The 15,151-nt window shown below is 39.1% G+C and overlaps 1 protein-coding gene across 1 annotated transcript in view; it reads left to right on the forward strand.

Moving 5' to 3' along the window:
• Positions 1-15,151, forward strand: part of LOC133424561 (collagen alpha-1(VII) chain-like) — a 153,072-nt gene that overhangs the window by 60,300 nt on the left and 77,621 nt on the right. The window contains exons 34-46 of the mRNA XM_061715236.1: positions 294-320; positions 470-523; positions 677-748; positions 847-906; positions 2,264-2,299; positions 2,400-2,444; positions 2,635-2,670; positions 2,842-2,886; positions 7,615-7,686; positions 7,782-7,814; positions 10,673-10,744; positions 10,868-10,927; positions 11,029-11,064. Coding sequence (XP_061571220.1) covers positions 294-320; positions 470-523; positions 677-748; positions 847-906; positions 2,264-2,299; positions 2,400-2,444; positions 2,635-2,670; positions 2,842-2,886; positions 7,615-7,686; positions 7,782-7,814; positions 10,673-10,744; positions 10,868-10,927; positions 11,029-11,064 — 648 coding nt within the window. The remainder of the gene's footprint in view (positions 1-293; positions 321-469; positions 524-676; positions 749-846; positions 907-2,263; positions 2,300-2,399; positions 2,445-2,634; positions 2,671-2,841; positions 2,887-7,614; positions 7,687-7,781; positions 7,815-10,672; positions 10,745-10,867; positions 10,928-11,028; positions 11,065-15,151) is intronic.

Raw genomic sequence — 15,151 nt, forward strand, 5'->3', positions numbered from 1 at the left:
CTAGAAAAAAGTTGAAATATTGAGAAAAAAAGTCGAAATGTCTAGAATAATGTTGAAGTACAATTTCGAGAAAAAAGTCGAAATGTTGAGAAAAAAGACGAAATTTCGACTTTATTCACGAAACTTCGACTTATTTCTCAACTTTTCGACTTTTCTCTTGAAGAGCACAATAAAAAAAAAACTTCCCCTCTCAAATATTTTTTCTCTTACATGGCCCTAACTCTTCCGTACGTATCAGTGCAACTTGCGAAATATTTTGAGACAGCAGTTTTTTTTTCTGTACTGCTTTGCAGGGAGATCAAGGAGAGCCAGGAGCAAAAGTGAGCACTGTTTTCTCTTTGCTCTAATTGTACTTTAATGCCATTCTTGCACATCTGCCTGTTTTCAAGTCCACAGAGTCTCTTATTTTGTTGTATAATATGCATGGTGTCTTTTTATGTGTGATCAAATTTTAATTAATTTTTGAAAGGGCGTACGGGGGAAGCAGGGCATGAAAGGAGACAGAGGAGAGGCGGGAAAAGACGTGAGGACATAACTGTCAAAAATATTGGCAAAAAGGTTCAGAGTTGCATTTTTAGAAGAATAATTGTTATATTTTCTGGTGTTTGTGTTTTTTGTGCTTCTATTTTTACTGTCCCACTCAAACCTCGACACACATAAATGGAAACTACTTTAGGGCATTGCGGGTTTGCCTGGACCTATCGGCATCGATGGGGTACCAGGGCTACCAGGTCTGAGAGGAGATAAGGTAAAACTACTAATAATTACTCCATCTCACACAATCTGTCTAATAAAAAGCTAAAAATATGGAAAAGTTCGAGTTTAAAGTTCTGCATAATTTTGCAGGGTGAAGAAGGAATTGGTATACAAGGCAATCAAGGTCCTCGTGGAGAGCCGGGACAGAAGGTACATCAGAATTTTTTTAATTAATTTGAGGTTTCTTTATTAAGAACAGTAATGGCAGAATAAATAACAGTACAGGACTGTCTCAGAAAATTAGAATATTGTGATAAAGTCCTTTATTTCCTGTAATGCAAAAATGTCATACATTCTGGATTCATTACAAATCAACTGAAATATTGCAAGCCTTTTATTATTTTAATATTGCTGATCATGGTTTACAGTTTAACCCTTGTACCGTCTTCGGGTCAAAAGGACCTAATTCTCCTTCCTTCCTTCATCCTTCTTTTTTCTCTTCCTCTTTTTTTCCCTTCCTTCCTTCCATCCTTCTTTTCTCCCTTCCTTCTTTCCTCCCTTCCTCCCTTCCTTCCTTCCTTCCTTCCTTCCTTCCTTCCTTCCTTCCTTCCTTCCTTCCTTCCTTCCTTCCTTCCTTCCTTCCTTCCTTCTTTCATCCCTTCCTTCGTTTCTCCCTTCCTTCTTTCCTTCCTTCCTTCTTTCTTTCCTTCTTTCTTTCCTTCCATCCTCCTTTCCTTCCTTCCTTCCTTCCATCCTTCTTTCCTCCCTCCCTTCCTTCCTTCCTTCCTTCCTTCCTTCCTTCCTTCCTTCCTTCCTTCCTTCCTTCCTTCCTTCCTTCCTTCCTTCCTTCCTTCCTTCCTTCTTTCATCCCTTCCTTCGTTTCTTCCTTCCTTCCTTCCTTCCTTCCTTCCTTCCTTCTTTCATCCCTTCCTTCGTTTCTCCCTTCCTTCTTTCCTTCCTTCCTTCTTTCTTTCCTTCCTTCCTTCCTTCCTTCCTTCCTTCCTTCCTTCCTTCCTTCCTTCCTTCCTTCCTTCCTTCCTTCCATCCTTCCATCCTTCTTTTCTCCCTTCCTTCTTTCCTCCCTTCCTTCTTTCCTCCCTTCCTTCCTTCCTTCCTTCCTTCCTTCTTTCCTCCCTTCCTTCCTTCCTTCCTTCCTTCCTTCCTTCCATCCTTCTTTTCTCCCTTCCTTCTTTCCTCCTTTCCTTCTTTTCATTCTTCCTTCCTTCCTTCTTTCCTCCCCTCTTCTCTTCCTCCTTCCTTGACCCCGAAGACAGCACAAGGGTTAAGATTAAGATTCCCAGAATATTCTAATTTTTGTGAGATAGGATATTTGAGTTTTCTTAAGCTGTAAGCCATAATCAGCAATATTAAAATAATAAAAGGCTTGCAATATTTCAGTTGATTTGTAATGAATCCAGAATGTATGACGTTTTTGTTTTTTTAATTGCATTACAGAAAATAAAGGACTTTATCACAATATTCTAATTTTCTGAGACAGTCCTGTATTTTCACACCACTAAGTATCTGCAATATTTTTTAACTCACTGTTTGCTGCTTTGTTTTGCAGGGGAATATTGGTTTAATAGGACCGGTGGGCTTTAAGGTACCAGATACTTAATTGCAATACACTGAACGGGACATGTTTTGATGTTTCAAATGAAAGTATTTGCAGAATAACATTACGATGCAATTTATAATTTAAGGGCGAGCGTGGAGAGCAAGGCATCCAGGGAATCGTCGGCCCTCGGGTTTGTACTTAATCGTCGTCTCCAGTTCAATTACTGACAATGACTTTCTTGGTGATTTACCCTCCAGTGCATATGAATTAATTTACTTCTGCCTCGTTATAGTGAGATAAAGCTAAACCTTTTTAACTGAGGGTGTGTAAGAAACAGTGAGGAAAGGATTTATAGCAAGCTTCCCCATTTTCATTTGCAGGGGAAGAAGGGATTCAAAGGGGAGAAAGGTGATAAGGTGAGTTTAACCCTCCAACCAGTTCATTCTCTCCTTATTTTATTAGGCCTTAAATGTTGGCTTAACAATTACTTTTATTTTAATTCAGTCGGGGGTAAGGTCAATCACACTGGAGTGATGTGTGTGCATACAATCAGAGCAAAGCTGTAATGGTCCCTTTGTATTCTTTAGGGAGACCGTGGAGAAATTGGACCTATTGGACCAAAAGGACTCCAAGTAAGTCAAACTAACATGATGAAATTAAAAGAAGGGGGAAAAAGTGCCTCAAATTGATTACACACGTGTGTAAAATTCAGCAACTGGAGCTCAGACAGAATACCTGTAAAATATTGAGGAAATACTAGACAGCACAGTTACATAAATGACTGCATAAAAGAGTATTTCTTAATGGTCCATGTAGTAATTCCACTCCAGGCCAAATGGGGGCAGCACCTGGAGACGATTTGTGTTTCAGCCTCTGAATCAAGGCACGATTGAATTATTAATTTAATTAAGCAATAACCCAATCCCACAATGTCACTACACTAGGGCCAATACCCCAATATCAATATGTTCCAATACCCAGGCTGCACCTCTGCTCTACGAAGTGTGCCCTTGCTTTAACGTGCACTTAAGTGTTTGAGTGCGCAGGTTGCAAGCGTGCAAAAATTGCAGAACTGGGACAACGCGGTTTACGTCCTCGACTTGAGTTGAGAGATTCCTGTGTCCAGCGAAGAGATGGACATTTTCAGACTTAAACTTAATCAAATTAAAAGTAATTTCATCAAGTACTTAGTGAGTTGATCCAAAAACGCGTTCAAATAAATGTCTATTGGTTATTAGAAATGTATATGAGCCAGCTGTATCATTTTAATTTTAAATGTAAATTTAGAGTGGGTAACTGTTGTTTTTAGGGCCAGTCCCAATCCCCCCCTAGTTCTACTTTTCAGTCCTACCCCTACATTTTGCACGTTCCCGTGAGGGTAGTGGTGTCCCAATTCCTCTTTGCATCTAGGGCTAGTGGACATAACGAGGGGTAGTGTGTATCAATCTAGCCCTTCAGAGTGAGGGATTTCAGATTCTGACTTTGCCAGAAAAAGGCCAGAAAAATTTCCCAGAATGATTTACGTCATCATTTGCAGACTGAATCAAACAAAAAAACATGGCGGACATTTCTAATTTTTAGTGAATAAAATCAATATTTTGAGTTAGTTTCTGCATAAAAATGCGTTTTGATTACATTTCTAGCGAGAAATATATATTTTACTTTCATAATATTCACTCAGTGAATGTACATAATCACTCGCTTGGTCGTTGTTGCGAAATCTTTTCAGATCTCGCCAGAATAAAGGCTGAATTATGGTTCCACCAACGCCAACGCAGAGCCTACGGCGTAGGTTACGCGGCGACGCGCGCCGTACGGTGCGCGTCGCCGCGTAACCTACGCCGTAGGCTCTGTTACCCCTTTTACACCAAGCTGGTTCCAGGGCTGGTTCTGGGCTAGAGCCAGACTTAGCACCAGTTCTTTGGTTTTACACAGCCCAAGCTCCGGCTCCTGACTCTCAAAACTGGTGCTACGCCAGCCCCTTTGAGCTGCTGGGCCAGGTCAAAGAACCAGTTACGTCGGGGGCTGGGGGCTGGGGGCGGGGCTGGGGACGGTGTTACTGAACAACCAAAGCAGAATAAACGCGGAAGCGCGCCGTTTTTAAACAACGTAGCGTTGAAGAAGGCGGTTAAGTTAGCAGACTCTTTTATTATTACATCCATTTATTTAATAATGGATGTAAAACAGAAGCAGCAGTGGTCTACGGTACAATCCACCAACAGTAACGTCTGCGGGCTCCGTGCCGCCGATGCAGCGGCGCAGCCTCGCGTCCCAGCCCGCGGGGGAGCGTTCCAGCCCCGGGACGCTTGGACGCGAGGCTGCGGAGCCCGCCGATGCAGCGGCAGCTCGATCCATTTATTTAATAAAAAATCCTGGCCCGCGGGGACGCCTCCCAGCCCGCGGTTCTGGTTCCACGTTACACCAACGCAGAGCCTACGGCTTATGTTACGGAGGAGGAGAGTAGAGGAGAGGAGCTGCCGGCTCAAATTTCTTAACAGGCGTTATTTGGATAAACTGAGCCCAGGTTGGGGATCTTAAAGGTTACTTTACCTGAAAAAATATTAAAACTTAATAAAGTGCCATATTAACAGTGCTACAGCTGAAATTAAAACGGCTTTTGGCTCTCAGCTTCCTGATCAGGGTAGGGATGAAAACGAGGGGGCGTGGTGACGTGATGACGTGTCTCTCTGGCCAGCTCCAGGCCAACACCAGCTGTGTAGAAGCAAACGGTTCTTACTTAAGAACCAACCGCGAACCGGCTCTAGCTCCAGCACTAGCACCAGCCCTGGAACCAGCTTGGTGTAAAAGGGGTATGTGTCGATTTAACGTGGAACCATAAATCAGCTCCTGAGCCGGCGGCTCTTCTCATCCCGAAAACATCGGAGCAAATTTCTTAACAGGCGTTATTTGGATAAACTGAGCCCAGGTTGGGGATCTTAACGGTTACTTTTACGCCTGAAAAAATATTAAAACTTAATAAAGTGGCATATTAACAGCGCTACTGTGGAAATTAAAACAGCTTTTAGCTCTGGGCTTCCTGATATGGTGTGACGTTTGTGCAAACGTAACTACGCAGTCGCTTACGTACCCGAACGTAAACCACGCAGTGACGTAGCAAGTGGTGTCCCAATCCCTAGGGAACATTACAAGGGCCCTACGCCTGTGGCTTCAGAGAGGCTTGTTTGCTAAGAGTTATCTCCATCTGAGAAAGCAGCAGCAAAGTTTACCCTCTCCTTCTTTAATGATCCTTCTCTTTGACTTCAGACGTGTATGTTTTTGGCGAGGGCGGGTGCTGGTCGTGGTGAGACAGTCCATTTGCTCTCAATGTTTGTGACTTATCCAACTTGAAGCCTGACTGGTTTCACACACTCCACCATCAGACACCAGCCCGGTCATCCAACTGCTCTCCCGACCACTTCAGTCAATAAAACACATGCTGGAAATGAGGCGTAACCGCGGGCAACGCAACAATTGCACACCTGAAAATGGAAATTGTTCTGAACGCGGACGGAGAGGAAAAGACATGTCCCCTGCTCTCCGGGGTGTGTTAAAGATCGTTTATGATGAAACAGTTGTACTTACGAACGGGACATTAGGTTTACCGTCTTTCCTCGCGGTGACGTCAGCTCGTCCCTCGCCGTCTCACTGGCTGCAGCCACGTGGGGGTTTCCATGACGACAACAGGTTTATGGCAAAAGATCTCCATCTGCATTTGCAGAGGGTTTGGTGATTGTTCACACATAATGGTTGTATCCAGTACTGGAGTTGAGGGGGATGAGGGGGGATGGCATCCCCCCCTGAAATAAAAACGGTCCAAATCATCCCCCCCTGTAAAACTGCCATCCCTCCTTTCCATCCCTTATGTCATTTCATCAATGAATGTGGTTTTACTGCTATTTCAACATTTAGAGTCATCACCAGAAAAATAACACCAGAAAAATAACTTATTTGACCATTTTCACCTGTTTCAAGTAAATTTTCACTTGAAATAAGTAGAAAAATCTGCCAGTGGGACAAGATTTATCTTCTCATTACAAGCAAAAAAATCTTGTTCCACTGGCAGATTTTTCTACTTATTTCAAGTGAAAATCTACTTGAAACAGGTGAAAATTGTTGTTTTTTCCAGTGATGAGTCTTGTTTTAAGTGTAATGAGATTTTTTTTACTAAAATGAGACATTTTAACTAGAAATAAGACAAATATTCTTGTTAAGATTTTGAGTTTTTTGCAGTGCAGATAAGGCAAACATGTTCCTCACATTAAAAAAAGGTTAAATTCTTAAAAATTAATAACCCATAAGGAAAAAAACAACAACACACATGCGCCAAACAAAGAAACGTCTGCTCTGACCGTCTATGTACAAAACTGCAAAAACTCAAAATCTTACCAAGAATATTTGTCTTATTTCTAGTTAAAATGTCTAATTTTTAGTCGAAAAATCTCATTACATTTAAAACAAGAGTCATTACCAAAAATATTTTTTTATTTGACAATTTTCACCTATTTCAAGTAGATTTTCACTTGAAATAAGTAGAAAAATCTGCCAGTGGGACAAGATTTATCTTCTGGCAGATTTTCTACTTATTTCAAGTGAAAATCTACTTGAAACAGGTGAAAATTGTTGTTTTTTCCTGTGATGAGTCTTGTTTTAAGTGTAATGAGATTTTAACTAGAAATAAGACAAATATTCTTGTTAAGATTTTGAGTTTTTGCAGTGATCCATTTTACTTATCCTGTGAAGGACAGAGTCATATTGATAAGTTCAGAAAAGTGTTTTTTATTGTTGTGTTTTGATGTATTTGATGTAAGCCCAGTGGATATTTAAAGCTTACAGAAGGCTGCATTTAACTGCTGCTATGTCATTCCTGCAGTATTTCTGCAGGTGTTTTGGTCACTGCTATTATTTGTAATATATTATTTGTAATCAGCACAAATTATCTGTCCCCATATGATCAAATCCACCATCCCCCCTGATTTCTTTTTACAACTCCAGTACTGGTTGTATGCTGACGGCTGAGTACAGCAGCTTATCTTTAACGGTAAAAACAATAACTCTCAGTACACTCAACATGATTGACAGGTGAATAAAAGACCTCCCCGTCTTCATTACTCTCAATCTTCATATCTTCAAATGCTCCATTGATTAATTCCAATGAAAGCATTCTTTAATTACTAAAAAGGTTTAATTAAAAAAAATAAAAGGATTTCTTTGAAGATAAAGGTATAATTTTACAGAACACAAGATATGAAGGTTTTAATTGGTTGATCGCAAAATATAAAATACGAGTTTTTGGCAAAGCAGTTTCGTGTTCAGTTGAGTTCAATTATCTTATTTTGACATGGTTTCTTTGACTTTTCAAGGGACTGACGGGGCCGATAGGGCTGAAGGGAGACGAAGGTCCACGAGGAACCCCTGGAGATCCGGCCAAGGGTGTAAGAAAACTACTACATGCATTTAAACTCCACAACTGCTGCAAACAAACTCAGATGTGAATCAACTCTCCATGTTCTGTCCTTCATCACAACAGATAATCGGTCCAACTGGAAAAAAAGGAACCAGGGTAAGTCAAGTTTTGTGTTCACCCATTTCACTAAGACAACACGTACTTTTTTAAATTTGTACTTTTTAAGATCTTTGGTGTTTCACCATAAATATTCTTGACTGAATCAGTGATTACAGTCAACATTAAAATTAAAATACAATGAATTATTAACACGCCTCAATTATTAATTGCTACATCATCAGGACTTTGTGGTTGTGGTTTAAAAAGGTTCATTATATTGTATTTGTTCTGGCATCAAAAGAAGAGAAAATCAAACGTTGCACCTCATTACACTTCAATAGAGATTTTGCTTAATTTACTGCCCTTCTCAAATCAATGAGATGAGCTTAGATATGAACATTCCTCCGTCCATAAATCCCTCAAAACTGGCCCATCTAAGTCTTTTCAGAGTCTGCTCAGCCTTTCCAGGTTGTAAAGTTACTTCATGCTCTGTTCGGTTTCATTAGTCAAAGAATTTAAGCTACTAAAACGGGGGTCTGCAACCCACGGCTCTTTAGCGCCGCCCTAGTGGCTCCCTGGAGCTTTTTCAAAAATGTTTGAACTTTTTTTTTCCTTTTTTTCTTCTTTTTTCCTTTTTTTTCCTTTTTTTCTTTTTTTTTTTTTTTCTTTTTTTCTCTTTTTTTCTTCCTTTTTCCTTTCCTTTTTAATCTCGCCATTTCGACCTTTTTCTCGAAATTCTGACTTTTTCCCCGACATTTTGACTTTTTTCTTGACATTGACTTTTTTCTCAACATTTCGACTTTTTTCTCAACATTTCAACTTTTTTCTCAAGATTGTACTTACGACAAAAAGTCGAAATTTTGAGAAAAAAGTCGAACTGTTGAGAAAAAAGTTGAAATGTCGAGAAGAAAGTTGAAATGTTGAGAAAAAAGTCGAAATGTCGAGGAAAAGTCAAAATTTCGACAAAAAAGTTGAAATGTCGAAATTAAAAAGGAAAGGAAAAAGGAAGAAAAAAGAGCAAAGAGAAAAAAAGGAAAAAGGAAAAAAAAGGTCAAACATCCTTTTCTCTTTTTTTCTTCATTTTTCCTTTCCTTTTTAATCTCGGCATTTCAACCTTTTTCTCGAAATTTTGACTTTCCCCAACATTTCAACTTTTTCCCCAACATTTCACCTTTTTTCTCAACATTTCAACTTTTTCCCCAACATTTCAACTTTTTTCTCAACATTTCAACTTTTTTCTCGACATTTCAACTTTTTTCTCAAGATTGTACTTCAACATTAATCTTGACATTTTGACTTTTTTCTCAAAATTTTGACTTTTTTCTCAAAGTACATAATAATTCCCCCAGTTATAACTAATATAGCTACATGCAGCATGTGTTGTCTTCATTCTAAGGCTGATACAAGACTTTTCATTTTTTGCGGCTCCAGACATATTTGTTTTTTGTGTTTTTGGTCCAATATGGCTCTTTCAACATTTTGGGTTGCCGACCCCTGTACTAAAACAATCCAAGTTATTGCTGCAACACCTTGTGAAGTGTCACCTTTCACGTGCGTTTGAGTTGTTTGAATGCATTTTTCTTAACCGGCTTAAAGTACGTCGGGCAGCCAGGGGGAAGTGATTCTCTTGATGTTTTATTCCACAAAAACATTGTTAATTAATCGTGTTTGGTATTCTTCCACACTCAGACCTTAATCCTCCGGGTCCGCTTATCAAATACAATTAAGATTTCTCTCATTTGCTCTTGCAGTTTTCTCTTCTGAACGGTTCACTGAAAAGAGTCGTCTTTAATCCCTGCCAGGGGGCACCGTTTAGATCAGGGGTCGGCAACCCGCGGCTCTAGAGCCGCATGCGGCTCTTTAGCGCCGCCCTGATGGCTCCTGGAGCTTTTTCAAAAATGTTTGACCTTTTTTTTCCTTTTTTTTCTTCCTTTTTTTCCTTTTTTTCTTCTTTTTTTTCCTCTTTTTTCTCTTTTTTTTTTTATTGATCTTTTTATAAGAAACAACATTCAATGAAAACATGGAAACATGTAATCAAATATACGCATTATACATTGTCTCCTTTTTTTTTTTTAAACACACAAAACCTAACTAAGGAACAGAGTCTCTGTAGCGTTAAATAATAAATAAACAGATGAGCAAGAAATGATCAAAGGAGGAAAGTAATGAATGAGCAAAAGTGCATACAAAAAACAAATGCAGTGGTCTCTTTTTTCTCTTTTTTTCTCTTTTTTTTCTTCTTTTATTTCCTTTTTTCTTCTTTTTTTTCTTCCTTTTTTTTTTTCTTCCTTTCTGCTTTCCTTTTTAATCTCGACATTTTGAGTTTTTTCTCGACATTTCAAGTTTTTTCTCGAGATTGTACTTCAACATTAATCTCGACATTTCGACTTTTTTCTCAACATTTTCCTTTTTTTCTTTCTTTTTTTCCTTTTTTTTCTTCTTTTTTCCTATTTTTTTCTCTTTTTTTTCCTATTTTTTCTCTTTTTTTCTTTTTTTTCTTCTTTTATTTCCTTTTTTCTTCTTTTTTTTCTTTTTTCTTTTTTTTTCTTCTTTTTTCCTTTCCTTTTTAATCTCGACATTTCAACTTTTTTCTCGACATTTCGACTTTTTTCTCAAGATTGTACTTTGACATTAATCTTGACATTTCAACTTTTTTCTCGAAGTGCATAATGAAAAAAAAAATCTTCCCCCAGTTACAACTAATATAGAAACATGCAGCATGTGTTGTCTTCATTCTAAGGTTTGTACAAGACTTTTCATTTTTTGCGGCTCCAGACATATTAGTTTTTTGTGTTTTTGGTCCAATATGGCTCTAAAACATTTTTCAACATTAAACCCCCGGGTTTAGAGCGAGGAGATGTTCAGCCTGCTGGCCGCTCTCGAGCCGACTGATGTGTGTGTTTTCTGTCCGACAGGGAGACGTTGGTCCAGTTGGTTCCACGGGTCCCCAGGGCATCAAAGGAGAACAAGGGAACAAAGGAGAAAAGGTTAATAGATAGAAACAATGCCCTATTGTGTTTCTGTTTGGTCCGTTATAACCAGCGTCAGTAAATCAGAGAAGATATTAGCTGTAGCTGTGTTTGTAAATGCTTTGATTTGATGCGTAACAGGGAAGTCCTGGTTTTGGAATTCCTGGACAGCAGGGACCCAAGGGGCTGAACGGTGAACGGGTGAGTCATTAACCGTGTAACTTTGTTGTTATCCTGCAATAACAAAGCAGGAAAATGGCGTTAAGTGCCGTTTAATGTTTTATAATTATTATCATTCACAGGGAAATGTTGGTTTGTCTGGAAGACCAGGACCAAAGGTGAGTGTGACCACTTACCTTTTCCTCACGGGCTCTGCAGTGAATAGTTTTACACCTTTTTTTGATTCAAAAAGATTGTAGAGTGGTGCTAAAATAGTCTTTTTATGCATAGAAATAGGGTCTAAAACATATAATCTGTTGTATAAATTATTAAATTACAAAGCAGTTATACACTGCAAAAACTCAAAATCTTAACAAGAATATTTGTCTTATTTCTAGTTAAAATGTCTAATTTTTAGTCAAAAAAATATCTCATTACTCTTAAAACAAGACTCATCACTGGAAAAAGCAACAATTTTCACCTGTTTCATGTAGATTTTCACTTAAAATAAGTAGAAAAATCTGCCAGTAGAACAAGATTTTTTTGCTTGTAATGAGAAGATAAATCTTGTTCCACTGGCAGATTTTCCTACTTATTTCAAGTGAAAATTTACTTGAAAAAGGTGAAAATTCAAATAAGTTATTTTTCTGGTAATGACTCTTGTTTTAAGTGTAATGAGATTTTTTGACAAAAAATGAGACATTTTAACTAGAAATAAGACAAATATTCCTGGTAAGATTTTGAGTTTTTGCAGTGTACTTGGCAAAGTGAAAAACGTCACACGAGGAATGCAATTGTCCGAGGACCTGACGTGGTTGCGGTTCCTCGGGTTGGAAAATGCAACAGAACTTTTTTTTTTTTTTTTTTTTTTCCTTTTTAATCTCAACATTTCGTCTTTTTTCTCGACATTTCGACTTTTTTCACGAAATTTTGACTTTTTCCTCGACATTCGACCTTTTTCTCAACATTTCGCCAACATTTTTTCTCTAAATTTTGACTTTTTTCTCAACATTTCGCCTTTTTTCTCGAAATATCTATCTTCTCGACATTTCTTGCGTAATGAAAAAAAATCTTCCCACTTTTTTCTCAAGATTGTACTTTGACATTAATCTTGACATTTCGACTTTTTTCTCGAAATTTCAATTTTTTTCTCGACATTTCGACTTTTTTCGCGAAGTGCATAATGAAAAAAAAAAATCTTCCCCCAGTTCTAACTAATATAGAAACATGCAGCATGTGTTGCCTTCATTCTAAGGCTGATACAAGACTTTTCATTTTTTGCGGCTCCAGACATTTGTTTTTTGTGTTTTTGGTCCAATATGGCTCTAAAACATTTTGGGTTGTCAACCCCTGGTTTAGCCTCCCGCACTAAACATGATCCCATGATCCCCAGGTTTCATGATTTGAACATATATTGCAGCTTCTGGACCAGGACGGCTTTGCCATATATAGAGAAATACACAGTTCATGTGTTGAAAGTTACATTATTTCCCAGAGATACATGAGAGAACATGAGTTATGCACTGAGAAAACGTCCGTAAAGATAATCGCAAGAATGTTTGAAGAAATATAAAGTGAATATTCAGGTCTTAATCCAAGACAGGATCAGTTCAAGTGGGGAAACCCACCAATATCCCCAAATTTCCGCTGTTCCATTCAAGAAAATGAGCTTAAATTACTTGATGCAGACGTGTAGGACCACTGGAAATGACTGGAAATGTTAAACTGTGAGACTGAGACACTGAACTCCACTTGAACTCTATACATTTAGATGTATAGGATGCATATTGATTAAAAAAAATACGAGAAAACTATTTCTTTACCTGTATAACTGTAAATCATAAAGTGATTTCAAAGAGCTTTCCTTTAATTAAAATAAGATGAAATGTTGGGACAGTTTCACCAATAAGCTAATGATAAAACATGTTGCCTCTCATGTTTATTGCATTCTCGTCATCCAGTGTACGCAAGTTTGAAAACTCTGTCCCTTCTACAGAGGAACCTGTGGAGTTTTATCACCCGATACTGCAGATCTCCACAGCAGGATTTTGTTAGCGTTTTTGAGGAGGAGGCTTTCCACTCAGAACACTCTCAACAATCTCATTTCCTATCACAGCAGGAAGCTGTTTTCAGGAGAAAAAGAAAAAAAAAGAATTTATAACTAACTTTGTGCTATCTGCTCAGCACCACTCAGCAGGAAGCGGCGGCAGAGCATAAGCTGATGTACACATGGGAAAAATGTAGTTCCATTTGATACCGAAAAATCTACATTTTAATGACACTGACTTTTGAATTACAACTCGATATTGGAATTTGTCTTTAGATTCCCACCCACGTCAGTTGAAAACGTGACCTTCGTCCACCCAAACATACACTCAGACACACCTACATACTTACATTAACTTCTGCTTATCTGGATTTGGGTCGAGGGGGCAGCAGGCTGAACAAAGAGGCTCAGACCTTATTGTTTCTGGTCATCTTCACCAGTTCTTCCAACAGGATCCTAGGACATTCCCAGTCCCTGATCTGTGTCGGGAGATACTTCACTGCAAAAACTCAAAATCTTAACAAGAATATTTGTCTTATTAGGGCCCGAGCACCTTCAGTGCGAAGGCCCTATTGTATCTGTAGGAATTTTTCTTTTTTCTTTTTTCTTCTGACGAAAGGAGGCCCTTTTTTCCCCCCTTAACATGCCCAAAAAGTCACCAAATTTTGCATGCAAGTCAGGCCTGGCGAAAAATTTGATATTTAATGGTTTACATTAATGGGCGTGGCAAAATGGCTCAACAGCGCCCCCCGGAAAACTTTGTGACTCAAGCCCCACAATATGGTTTGACGTACATGCACGGAAATCGCTACACACCTGTATCAGTACACAACTTAAAGAAAAGTCTCTTGGCGACATGGCCGAAACCAAACAGGAAGTCAGCCATTTTGAATTAATCGTGTCACTTTGGCGCAATTTATGCCATTCCTTCGGCAGTTAATACGGCCCGAACCGTAACGTGCCCCCAAGTGTGTTATACATCAAAATGTGCGTCTCCATCCTGCGACAACACGCATTACTTTTCTCTTTCAAAAGCGTTACCGTGGCGACGCTAGACGCCCAAAAGCGCGCCCACCCTTCATCTGGTTGGTTCAGACAGAAAAAACTTTGCGCCTCAAGCCCCATAATACGCTTTGACGTACATGAAGGAAAATCGGTACACACCTGTATCATGTCGCAACTTAAAGAAAAGTCTCTTGGCGCCATGGCCGAAACCGAACAGGAAGTCGGCCATTTTGAACATTCTGAATTAATCGCATAATTTTGGAGCAATATGAGCCATTCCTTCGAGAATTAATACGGCCCGAACCGTATCGTGAACCCAGATGTGTTATACATCAAAATGTGCGTCTCCATCCTGCGACTACACGCATTACTTTTCTCTTTCAAAAGTGTTACCGTGGCGACGCTAGACGCCAACAAGCGCACCCCCCCTTCATCTGATTGGTCCATATTTGATAGTTCCCCAAAAGGCACCAAATTTTGCATGCAAGCCAGGCCTGGCGATAAATTTGATATTTCATGGTTTGCATTAATGGGCGTGGCAAAATGGCTCAACAGCGCCCCCCGGAAAACTTTGTGCCTCAAGCCCCACAATACGGTTTGACGTACATGCACGAAAATCGCTACACACCTGTATCATGGCACAACTTAAAGAAAAGTCTCTTGGAGCCATGGCCGAAACCGAACAGGATGTCGGCCATTTTGAATAAATTGTGTCATTTTGGCGAAATTTATGCCATTCCTACGGCAGTTAATTCAGCCCGAACCATAACGTGCCCCCAGGTGTGTTATACCTCAAAATGTGCGTCTACATCCTGCGACGCCACGCATTACTTTTCTCTTTCAAAAGTGTTACCGTGGCGACGCTAGACGCCAAAAGGCGCGCCCCCCCTTCATGTGAATGAATTTTTTTTTTGAATTATTTTTTTTATTTATGTGTCATACACCTTTAAGGTGCCCAGCCCATAAGGGCTTACAAGACACAGATACCCTACGCCAGCAAACAAACATCAACTACGTACAAACAAAAACACAAACACAAAATTATAATATCCACTTATACATTACAGATCAGATCTTTTCTCAATTTTCATATAATTTGTCCTTTCTCTGTTTCCAGGCTCTCTTTACAAAAGTAGCCACAGAGAAAACCTCCTCTTTAAAAAACCACTCCAATTTAACATCATCTTCACTCCAAAACAACTCATGTGATTGGT

Source organism: Cololabis saira, chromosome 23 (assembly GCF_033807715.1).
Source record: "Cololabis saira isolate AMF1-May2022 chromosome 23, fColSai1.1, whole genome shotgun sequence".
NCBI classification, from domain to species: domain Eukaryota; kingdom Metazoa; phylum Chordata; class Actinopteri; order Beloniformes; family Belonidae; genus Cololabis; species Cololabis saira.